General features: G+C 41.5%; 1 protein-coding gene across 5 annotated transcripts in view; it reads left to right on the plus strand.

Annotated features, from left to right (window-relative positions):
• The window catches only part of PXK (PX domain containing serine/threonine kinase like), a 282,257-nt gene that overhangs the window by 155,061 nt on the left and 114,763 nt on the right, over window positions 1–12,433 (plus strand). For all 5 annotated transcript variants that reach the window (XR_013601125.1, XM_078661499.1, XM_078661497.1 and 2 more), the window contains exon 7: window positions 9,636–9,710. Coding sequence is in view for 4 of the 5 variants with exons in the window: in XM_078661499.1 (XP_078517625.1) it covers window positions 9,636–9,710 (75 nt within the window). In the remaining variant the exon portion in view is untranslated. The remainder of the gene's footprint in view (window positions 1–9,635; window positions 9,711–12,433) is intronic.

Here is a 12,433-nt window from a genome sequence, read left to right on the forward strand (position 1 = left end):
AAGGCAGGCTATGTTCTAGGTACTTCAGGTCAGGAGAATAGCTTATTGTAGTAAGGGATAGATTCAGGTGATGTTCTCTCACATCTGTGAAACTGGCTGTCAGAAGACTCTTGTGCAACTAGAGTTGGTGTTTGCCTAAGTACACCACAGATAACTGCCTTCCCTGCTATTAGAGATTTTTGAACTGGAACAACAAAAGTTAGTGGGTCCCACTTTTATACAGTCAAAGCAGACAGGAGATGTGACTCCACTAGCTGCACTTTCAGCACTGTTTTAGGGTGGTTCTCCTTTCAAGTGTTCTTTACGAACTGTTCTCCAGACACAGACTTTGTATACAGTGATTCTCATAGCAGGAGTGTATCCAGCCTGGAGCATCCACAACAGAGGTACAAAGAGCAGTGAGTCTTGTTTTGGTGCCGGGCTGTCATCAGCCATATTAAAGAGTGATGAGGGGAAAGAAAAAAGACTAGCCCCACATAAAGGGTTCCCTTTTGCAAGGAAGAAAAGAGACCGTAGTGCCACCCTTTACCCTCACCAGCTACCAAATGGTAGTGCTACCGAAAGATTTTTCAGCAGAAGGCCTAACTGAATTATTAACGGAACCTTGTCTCGCCACTTCAGTAGCTAGGTCTCCTCTCTCCAGTTTCAGGTATGTCAGCAATTCACTTCCAATGTCTAGGAAAACAACTTCACCACCAAGGTGTGCATAAGGCCAGGCCTCAGATATCCCAGAATAGATCCCACATGCCTCCTTTACTTTGGCTCACTCAGATGAATGTACCACACCGGGTACATACACAAACATGTTAGCGCTAGGATCCAGTAGGATCCAGTTAAACATATAGCAGTGGGCTTTTACAAAAGAGGCATTCTGACACCACTGCTCTACTGTAGTCCACTGTCAGTGCAGTGAGGACAGGCTTGGTGCTCCCTTTCAGGTAACAGGACTTTTAAAAAATTGATTATTTTCGGAGTGCTCTTCACTACCCCAATTACCAAGGATTTTCAAATAGTCACTCAGTGAGGAGGCACCCACTCACCAAACCAAGATGCAGTTTGATACGATAACAGGCATGACGGACAACAGGGCCAACACCATGGCCTACACAAATGATCAGGCGGATCAAATATATTCTCTCATAAAAGAAGTAAAAAACATGGATGTTCATGGGGGATCTATCAGTCAGCAACTAAAACAACTTGAATATTTAACAAGGCGTCAACTGAACCAAAGGATGCATGCCTCTACACTTATTCAGTATCACCGAGCCAAGCGAATACCTAGAGGCCTGCGCTTATCAATAAAACCAATGTTATTCCGGTTTAACTTAAACTCAAAATTCATGGACAAATGGTTCAGCATATTGAACAAATGTTCCCTTGATTTGATTTTACTTATTATTGAGGAATTGTCAAAAACAATACGTGAATTGGAAGAAGAGATATACACACTTAAATCTGAATTAGAGGCCAGAATGGAAGGAGACACCTGGAAAATCAGTCTGGACAACATCAATATTAAATTGGACAAATACGAAAAAGAACTGCAGGAAGGCAAATTACGTAAATATAAACGTGACACTATAGACTATAAACTCAACGAAGTCTACACATGGGCTGATATTTATGCGAGGCGTCAATTTATACCCAAAAGAACACCAGCTTCAAACCGCTCATCGGAAGAAAGTCTGGTCACAGACAAAGAAACATCCATACGTAGGGGACCAATATCAGCCACACAAGAGGGAGTCATATTACCATCTGAGACCAGCAATCAAGCCACCACCAGTAGAGACCCAGCTTTTTTGTCACAGGCTCAAACCGAAGGACAACCACCAACACCACAGGTAGAAACAATGACTACAAAAGGAAAACAAGGCGAGGAAACGGCCGGAAAAGAACTGAGGAGCGGACGGACTCTGGTCTAATCTTCAATATATCGTCATTGACACTAACAAAACAACAAACGCAAACATTAAACAAAGGGTTAACATTCGTACCTACAGTGGCAACCAATGAGTTGGAGACAGAAGGGGCGTTCTTTAGATTCATGAGAACGTTGAAATTAAGACACTATTTTGAAAATGTGGTAGAGTCAACAGAATTGAGTGAACATACCACAGAGAGAACATTCAAACCCAAAAGCGTGTTTCAAGCCCCAATTTCTCATAAAATGTTGGATACATTTGAGGTAATGGTTAAAAAAGATTTGCAAGCATTGCACTATAGAAGGATTCATCAAAATAACTTGTCCAAAACAGAATTGAATATCATAAACAACTTGGCAAACAACCCAACAATCACAATCCAGCCGGCCGACAAGGGTGGCGCCCTAGTCGTAATGGATACAACCTTTTATGAGTACAAAATCAATGAACACGTGGCCGACCAAGACATTTATTTCAAACTTCCAATGGATCCAACAACATCTTTACAACTAATGTTAAATACTATCTTACAAACAGCTGTGGAGAATGAATGGATTGATCAACAAACATCCTTGTATCTCACACAAAAAAAACCTAAACGACCAACACTGTATATGATCCCGAAAATTCATAAACACCCCACCAATCCACCTTTCAGGCCCATAGTGTCAGGTTGCGGGTCAATCTTTGACCCATTGGGTAAATACATCGACCACTATTTACAACAGTTTGTCCAGCAGTGGGGGTCTTACATACGAGACACAACAGACTTTTTGAATCATCTAAGAATGACAGAAGAAGGATTTCAACAACATTGGATTATGTGCACAATTGACGTTGTGGCACTTTATACTTCCATACCCCACCAAGCAGGACTAGAAGCCACAGAATGGGCATTGTTAAAAATGGATGAGCTACCCACAACCCAAAAAATTTTCATATTACAACTACTGAAATTTTGCTTACACAACAGCCACTTCATATGGAAGGATGAGTTCTATGCACAATTGAATGGAACAGCTATGGGTTTTGCAGGGGCTCCTGCATACGCGAATACGTTTATGGCACAGTATGAAGCAAATAACCTGATGTCATCTGGAGAGTGGAAACATGTGAAAATGTACAGTCGATTCATCGACGACATTTTTTTGATTTGGGACGATACTCCTGCCTCCTTAGAACAATTGATTGAACAACTAAACCAAGTAGACAACAGAATCCAATTTACCTACACTATCAGCAAAGACATCATTGATTATCTAGATGTCAGAATTACCAAAACAACCGACGGATTTGAAACATCTTTGTACACCAAGCCAACGGACCGTAACAGTGCACTGGAATACACAAGTTTCCATCCTAAACACCTCATGAGGAACTTACCTGTATCACAATTTATCAGGATCAAACGCATATGCTCAAATGAACAAACTTGTTCCATCACACTGGAACAACAGGCACAGAAATACCAGGATTGAGGATATGCACCTGAAATATTATCTGAACAAATAAACTGGGTAAAACTAATGGATAGATTGGATCTGTTGAAACCACGCAAAAAGACCCCAACCAACAGGATGGTATTTGTCACTAAATACACAACTTTGTCCACAATGATTAAAAAAATAGTGAATAAAAGATGGGAACTTTTGTCTATGGAACCTGATTTTCAAGGAATCTTTAGAGAACCACCGCTACATGCATACACGCGTGGATCTAATCTGAGGGAAAGACTCAAGCGAAAACAACAACCCATAGAAACGATTAACCACAGTGGAACCACCAGATGTTTAAACTGCACGAACTGTAATAATGTAGTTGTTGGTAACACTTGCACACACCCAACGACAGGCAAAATCATCAACCTCAGGCACTCGAGTAACTGTAACACCATGAATGTAGTGTATGCCATTAAATGTCCATGCGGAAAGATGTACATAGGGAAGACGGAACGCAAGATCAAAATACGGATCACGGAACATAAAAGTCGCATCCGGAATGAGAACATGACTTCACCATTAGTGGCGCACTGGAAAGAAGCACGTCATACCATTTCCCAATTAAGATACTTTGTTATTGAACAAGTAACGATTAAACAAGGCATAGACCACCACCAAAGGTTGTTACAACGGGAACTATTTTGGATTAAACACCTGAAGACTCAGTCCCCCATAGGTCTGAATGATAAATATGATTTGTCTTGCTATTTATAACCCTTATTAAGTAACACCAACACTTTTCAAGACCACATAAACAGACGAAAGGTTATTCATAACCTGCATATAGTGAGAATGTTGTTCAGGTATGAGATGCATCACTATAGACAAACTATGTTTATCGAGTCTAGAATAAGGGTTTTGCCAGAGACAAAAACGTGTGATCTAAAATGTCTTGCTGTGAAAACAATATTTTAATGGTAATGATTTGTATATCCTGCTTGTACTTTTTTTCGATTATGGTTAGAATGTTATTTTTGATTTCCACGCATATATGTGGAGGTAAACGTGAATACATGACATTGAGAACACAAAGCTACTTTGTAAATCAATCAAAAATATGTTGGAACACGATTCCTTGTATATAGATTCTAATCATTTAACAATTTCAGTGCAAAATCGCAATCATTGTGAATATGATACAGCCAGCATCTAGGTTTCATGTAGAGTGTGCACTTAATCTACATGAGCCACATACAATATGATTGACAGTTTATTTTGGAAATACATGTGGATATATGACATCACACATCAACACCCGGCGATCAGTTCATAACATTTACACTGCGCTCCCCGAACATAATCGCGTACCAACAACCCACAACTGACAAGCAAATCTATTTGGTGTACCGTTTACGATTTCGCTAGGTAAATCTTGCGTTCTTTATTATTAAAAGGTCTTGTAACTTTCCTCTAGTATTTTTGATACCAGACAATAGCACAGGTTTCATTGCTTTAACACCAGTCTAAGATGGCGTGAATAGCAAGGACCACACGGGTAGACCACGACAGCTATAGTCCGTTTTCTATGATCACACATTACTCTAACGCGACGTGCAGTCCGAGATTTAATGGCGACTGCGGTCGGGACGCGGTTGAAATATATTTCCAGTGAGTAGCGGCTTTACTATTGAAGAACGCGACCCATATCAAACAGGTATTTACTGACCGTGATTTGAGCGCGTGTTAGACCCAACTTAGATGATTTATATGATAATATCGTGATGTTTCTTTAACTTTATAGATACATCACCACAGTCACGAAGATAAGGTAGGGCAGTTCCACGTATTAAAAAACGAACGCACCATGTTCTGTCCATGATTCTAATAATCATGAAATGTATGCTTGTCATTACAGTTGATTTGGATACAGACAAGCAGGTATGTGGATAATACCGTTATAGGCATGGTTATTTAAAACCATATGTTACACCCAGCTCTTACCGTCATATCTTTTTCATTTACGCAGAGCCTTAGATTTACAGGTCACCATATCGACACCTGAAATTCAGTTGATAGCAGGTACGCCACTTAATTTATAAATCTGTCCACCCCCATGAGTCCACGCACTCAACATTGCTTTCACTTACACTCAAATTTTTTTATTTTTTTCAGAATTGCCCCTGATGAAGGCACCACCACGAGTGCCGAAATGCATTGGGCCTGTTTAATAATGCTTGTATAAAAGTGATGTATATAATGACTGTGATGAAAATGAAAATGTAATGATAAATGTACTTATAAATGTGTATGGACATTGTTATGAATACCACTAATAACATAAGTCGCGAATTTGCATAGAGAAAGTGAAAAATAAATGCATACACAAGAGTAAACACGAATCCAAAAGATTGTGGTAAATTCTTTATTTCTTAAGGTGCGGAGCACCAAGTGAACAGTGCATGATTAGGTGAGCTAACACCCACCATAACCAGTTGCTCATTCATGTCCAGGCATATGCCTAGGCCTCTGCGTACACACTAGATTAGTGTGAAGCCAGGGCAAAAAATAAAAATCCTGGATACCGGATACACTCAGTCAGGCACTAGAGGTAGTGGAACTCAACTATATACTATGCAGGGAACATTCCCATTCTGCCACCCTATTTTTCCTCCCCCTGCGCTCCTCAGTTGAGTAGCGGTAAAGGAGGCGTGGAGGAGCTGTGCATAAAACACTTGCCTAAAGCCCCTGTCCCATCTTCTAACTGGTATCCTAATTCCCGACCCCTGTGTCAGTTCCTTCCTTCCTCCACCAAAATACTTAAAAAAAAACTGTTTGCATTTGACCACCCACCCACAACACACTTAGTCTTACCCACCCCACCCCAGTTTTAAAAGAAACCTACCTGCTAACTTGCCAACCTCCCCTACCAGCCTTTGAAACATTTACCCTCTCATTCCCGGCCCAAATAAAAAAAAAGAAATTGCCATCCCACACAAACCACACTCTCTCTATAGACACCCACCTCCCTTTACTAACACTTCCACCCTCCGCACACATATAAACAAAAATAATACCTGACCTCCTGCAATCCAGCCCTCACTTTAACCATGCCGTGGCCCTGCCTTGCCCCTCTCACTGAAGTCGCACTCTCTGCTCTTCATTGCGCTTACACGCTTTCTGACAGTCACCTTGTTAATATGGGTGTGACTAGTGACATTACAAACATCACACCCCACCACTGACCATGTGAATGAGGCTACTGGAGGGGCTAAGGACACCACCTACTACTGCCCCCACTTCTTCCTTAGCCAACCCCACCAGCCCGAACCATTGTTAGGTCTGACTTGATAGCGCAGCTGTAGCCAGATGTAATGAGCTCAAGCTAAAAAAGAGCTTTCAGAAGTACTACAGAGAGGGACTTTGGCTCCGTCTGCATGTTGGTAGCCAGGAGTACATGTTTTGATTGGACAGAAGTTGTGTGGTACCACAGAAAAAAGGCTTCACCTCCACACAGATATGAATATTTTGTTATTTATTATACACCCATTGCATTGTAATGCTGTTGTAGATAACTAGATGAATTACGTGTTTGTTTCTCTAGCAGCCGCACCGATGGGAGGAGGACATTCGGGATATATTGCAGTTCCTAGAACCCTCCTTTACCATCATGAACTTTAGACTTCATAGTGCAGTTTTGTGTTTGAAACCTGTATGGGATGCCAGGGCTTTGATAATCTACATGGATGTTTAGTTAACAGTGCAGCTGCCATATAACCTTAAGTGATCAACAAAGAAGAACAGTTAGATTACTACTGAGAAAGGGGCTTAGTTAGGTTCTGGTGACATTGTATCACAAACCATGGGCATAGAAGGTTTGCTCTCTGGGAATCCTTCTTAGGCCCCCTTATGAGCGGGTAGTATTTTGCTTAGCCAACTGTAATTTTCCATATCTTTACAGTTTTATGACTGAGTTTATGGTTGCCTTGTGGAAAAGTTTACTTTCAATACTGTAGGCGTGAGTTGGTTACGCTGCTAATCTAAATGCCTGATTTGTGCACTGGGAAACTTTATGTCCAGTGCCAAAGGTCTGGTCTGCTTATTATGAAACATTATGGCAAAGGCAGTTGAACTAGCTTATTTATTGTGAAAAGCATTTCTTAACGCTAGTAAGCATTAAACAGATGTCTGTTATCACATTGTGTTACAGGCCACAAACAGGTATTTTGTTACATGCTATCTCACAGATTACCCTAGTGGGCAAGAGTTTTGGCATTGACCCTCCACCCTGACAAACACTGGGGGGGTTGCACTGTGAAGAGACTTGTTGGGCTCTGTTGCAATGAGTCGTGTATTGTTTTGCAAGTTGGATTTGTCTACATAGTTTTAATTCTAGAACTATATGCATGATGGTCGTCAGTTTTTGGGCTCTTCTACAGGCCAGTGATGGGTAAGGTGTAAAGCCTGTGGTAAAGAGAAAAGGCTTGATCAGTACATTGGGAAAAGTTATGCCAAATGTTATGTGTTTTGATCTGTGAAATATGAAAAATCATAACAAAGCCAGTAGGCTTGACCTATTCATTGTGAAAAGCAAGTGTTAAAGCCAATTGGATTTTAAGGATGGGTTATTACATTGTGGTAAAGCCTGTTGGCAGGTATTTTGTCGCATGGAATTTCACAGATTACCTTAGTTGGTAAGGGTTTCAGTGTTATTGATTCACCTGAGTAAACCCTAAGAACACATGCACTACAATAATTCTCGTTATACTCTTTTAGGAGAGATAGCGTTTTGCTTTATCAACTGTAATTTTGTGTACCTTTGTGTATTTATAACTCGATGCCAGATGGTTGCTTTGTGGAAAGCTTACTCACAGTACAGTAGGCTTGAATTAGTTATGGTGACAAGCCAGGCTGTAGGCCTGATTATTTATTAGGTAAAGTTACAAGAAAGGCAGTAAGCCGGACATATTGATTGTGAAAAGCATATTAATTAATAAGTATTTAAGGGTGGATTGTTAATATTCCTTAAAGCCTACAGGTAGCTATTTTGTTACATGAAATGTCATGGATTATCTTTGAAGGGAATGTGTTTGGTGTTGGCTACTGCCTCTCACAAACCCTAGGGGGAGGAGATTTGCACTGTCATAAATATTTTTAGAATCTCTTAGCTGCCTGCCAGTATCTTGTAACAAAACAAATCATTAAATAATGCATCCATTAAATATTTCATACATCCATTTACATAATTATGTATCCGTTTAGATACATGGGGGCTTTAGGTCATCTCTGTTTTTCCATTGGTCTGTCTGTCAGTTACACTCTGGTTCCATCCATGACAGCATTCAGCATGGGGTAGTGGTTTAGTCCACATCAGCCATTGGCTCACTTGCCCTGTGAAGGACAGCATTTTCTCATGCACATATGTACATCTACCTTAAAGTGAGTGTGCTTCAGTGTCAGGGCTGATTGATCATTCCTCTCATTTGACATTTTCTCCTTTTATAGTTCTCCTCTTTTTATTTGAATGTTTTTAAGAGGATATGACAGCTGTCCTAGGCAGTGGTAAAGAGTCGCTTGCTTGCTGCTTATTTCATTTGCAGTGTGCCATATCCATCGTAACTACTTTCTTTAAACAAGGAGATCTTATAGAATTCTGTTGTCCATACCATATTATTACATTACATTTCCAAGATGGCTCACAACAGTGGTTTTCAGTTTAGCGCCTATTCTGGAACTTTAAACAACAGTAGACTATCAGCAATACCTCTAAGATGGACGCCCTCTTCTGTGTTTAGTTTGGTTATTGCAAGCATAAATTGTTTCTACTTGTGTTCTTTTTATCCTGCACATGTTGCCGATTTTTGTTTATTGTCGTTTCAGAGGGTGAATGAAAGAATGAGGTGGTGGATGGATGACTGAATGCATGAGTGCATTAACAAATGGCATGTATAATGAGTTATTGATGGCCTAAATCCATCAATAACACAAAAGGCACTTTCATTCATATGCCAGACCTATGGCTTGGCCAGTGCTTGTTTAATATATGCATATGTACGCACTCAACGTGACACCCAGTAGGCAGGCTTTACTTTTCCAACTGATCAACAGCTAAAAAGAAGAAACATGCCATGTGACCCTTAGTCAGCCAAAGTGTTTTCATTCTAGATCGGTTTAAGCCTGGATGTTGTTTACGTTGGGTTGGAGGTTTGCCGAGTTATTTGAACGTGTTGAGCAGTAATGTGCTGATCCTTACTACTGTATCTCTCCTCAGGCTGACCTTGGCCCAGACAAATACTTGTCTGACAAAGACTTCCAGTGCGCAGTGAAACTTCTTCCTTCCTGCTCGGTGAGTTTCTTTTGAATGACCTTTGAACCGTGAAGCTTAACATGTTTTTTGGTTGCTGATCAGGCAGAAAATGCTTTGCAGTGGCTTATGCTGTAACCTGAACTAATCCGTATTAGCATAAAAAAAGCCTTTCTCTTGTTTTTGTGGTGCATATTTTGAAAATCGTAAGGTTTGTTGGGATGTAATAGTTTTGTAAGGGATACACCTGTACATAAAATGAATGGCTTGAACCCACACCTTTTACTCTAAAAGCGCACAGGGGGAGTTGGGTGGGGGGGGGGGGGGGGTTGAACCGGAAGTCAGTTTGCTAAAGTAGTATATAGCGCTGCTATAAAAGGTTGCACATGGTTAAATCCTGACCTTAGTAGTCATTAGGTAATTAATTAAAATAGTTAACAAGCACTCTGTTAACCTCCCTAAAAAAAACCTCAGCAGTTACAATTCTCTCTCTCTCTCTCTCTCTCTCTCTCTCTCTCTCTCCCTTAGTAGTCATTAGGTAATTAATCAAAATAGTGCACAAGCATTCTGTTAACCTCCCTAAAAAAAACCTCAGCAGTTACAATTCTCCCTCTCCTCTCCTCTCTCCCCCCTCCCCCCTCCCCCCCCCCCCCCCAGTTTGGGGGCCAAGAGGCTGAACGAGCTGCCAGCCATCTCAGCTCTTTTTACACTTGGCACAGCCGCTAGCCTGGTTTCAGAAGATCTTAAGACACCAGTTAGGTCTATAGGGTATAATCAGTGTATGAAGGGTGCGGTGGCCATTGGTTCTCTGATCAGGCTGCTTCTTCGGGAGGATCTTTTACCTCATCAGCAGGGGAGGGTCCTCCACCTGAACCTGTCAATTATCTGTCTTCTTGTTTGGAGATTGAGCGACGAAAGTTGCCAGCTTTCTCCCTTCCCCCCTGAAGTCTGCAACGTTCTCTTGCCAGTCAAGTGTCCTTCCACCCATATGGTATAAGCCTGCTGTTGGGTGAAATTTGTGGCATGGTGTACAGAAAGACAGATAGATCCCCTTTCAACCCACTTCTCTCAGGTTCCTTTCTTAATTCTTTATCTGCTCTGGGCATTTTCAAGGGCTATATTTATGATATTTCAGCTTTTCTGCAGTTGCCTGACCAGCAATCTCTTTTCGAATCCCCCGTTTTAAATACATTTTTGAAAGGTTTACAACATGTGTTCCCACCTTCTCTTTTCAATATGCCTCAATGGGACCTCAATCTTGTCCTCACTTCCCTTAAGGGTGCTCCATTTGTCCCCTCAGGCTCTTTACCATCAAGACAGCCTTTCTCGTGGCTACAGCATCTGCCCGGAGGGTTCGCGAGCTGCAGGATGTCATCTAAGTATCAAGATCTGCTACATGTTGGACAAAGAGCAACCCCGTGCTCATTCCACCAAAGCTAAAGCTGCCACCGCTGGGTTAGTTAGCACCTGGAGTTCTGGTCATGAATATTTGCCCAGCTGCAGTGCGGGCTTCCTTGCACACATTCACAAACCACTACTGCTTGGACAGTCCGCGGTCCATCAGGTTGGGCACTTTGCCTGTTCGGTCCTGCAGGACTCGTAATATGAACTTAGTCCACTCACCCACCTCCCTGGGGGGGAGGGTGTATTGCTTGGTTATCTATTCACGAGGTACGGAATCTGCGGCTTGAAGTCTTTATCAGATGAACAAGTTACTTACCTTCGGTAGCGTCTTATCTGGTAGATAGTTGAGCTGCAGATTCTTTACCGACCCACCCATCCTCCCCGTTCTATGAATGGATTTCTAGGGACAGGGCTGTTCTCCTTTCAGTGCCATAGTTTTCCACACCAGTGGTCGGTGTTCTTCGTGGCTCCGCACTCCTGGTATGGAAATTCGGGAAAAGAAACTGATGTCAGCACGCTGGTGTGGCGCCTATATAGGCATCCAGCGCGCCACTTCTGGCACGGATGATGTCACATGGAGCCGAAAGATACCACCTATATGCATGCAGGGGCACTACTCTAAAGAAAAATTCCAGATCCACTCGGTCGCCTGGAGACAATTCACAAGTTAAAGAATCTGTGGCTAGATAGTCTCTACCAGATAATGAGCTACCAAAGGGAAGTAACTTGATCTGTAGTTCAACTCTTTCAATGTATTTTGTTCATTATCTTTAGGTATTCTGCATGGATCTATGTAGTTCATACCTGTTCAAACAAGTCCATAACAGGCTACAGGAAGGAGTGTGGATGAAAAGTGTATCTCTAATCTTGGGGCTATGGTTATAATTTGTTTACAGGTTCCCTATCGTATCTGCGTGTTGCCTTTTGTTTATTTAAAGTGCTCCAATAAAAAAGCTGTTTTATACATGGGTGCTAAGTAGCTGGTAAGGTTGTCTGGGGGAGTGTACTGAGTGTGTCTCTCAATATCTGCAAGGTATAACACAAGCAGAATAATTGTGAGCCAGGGAGAACTTAATTGCCCATGCTAAGCTGTCTGGAGAGGAGTAGGAGTTGATGAAGTCATCCATGTGGCAATAATTCAAACCACATTGGGCCCGGAGCCTTATTTTAATTTTGTTGTTAACCCATGGGAAAGTTCTCTGCAAAGTAGATTTTATTTAGGCTCCATTCAAAGCCTTTTATGCCTCACCCTAGGCATATATAACCAGGCAGTGATTCTACTTTGCCCATGTGATAAATCCTTGCTTTTTTTGTACATTCTATAACCATTTTAGCAGACTATACTTGATACCTGTACTTGG

The sequence above is a fragment of the Lissotriton helveticus genome, chromosome 9 (genome assembly GCF_964261635.1).
Source record: "Lissotriton helveticus chromosome 9, aLisHel1.1, whole genome shotgun sequence".
Taxonomy (NCBI): domain Eukaryota; kingdom Metazoa; phylum Chordata; class Amphibia; order Caudata; family Salamandridae; genus Lissotriton; species Lissotriton helveticus.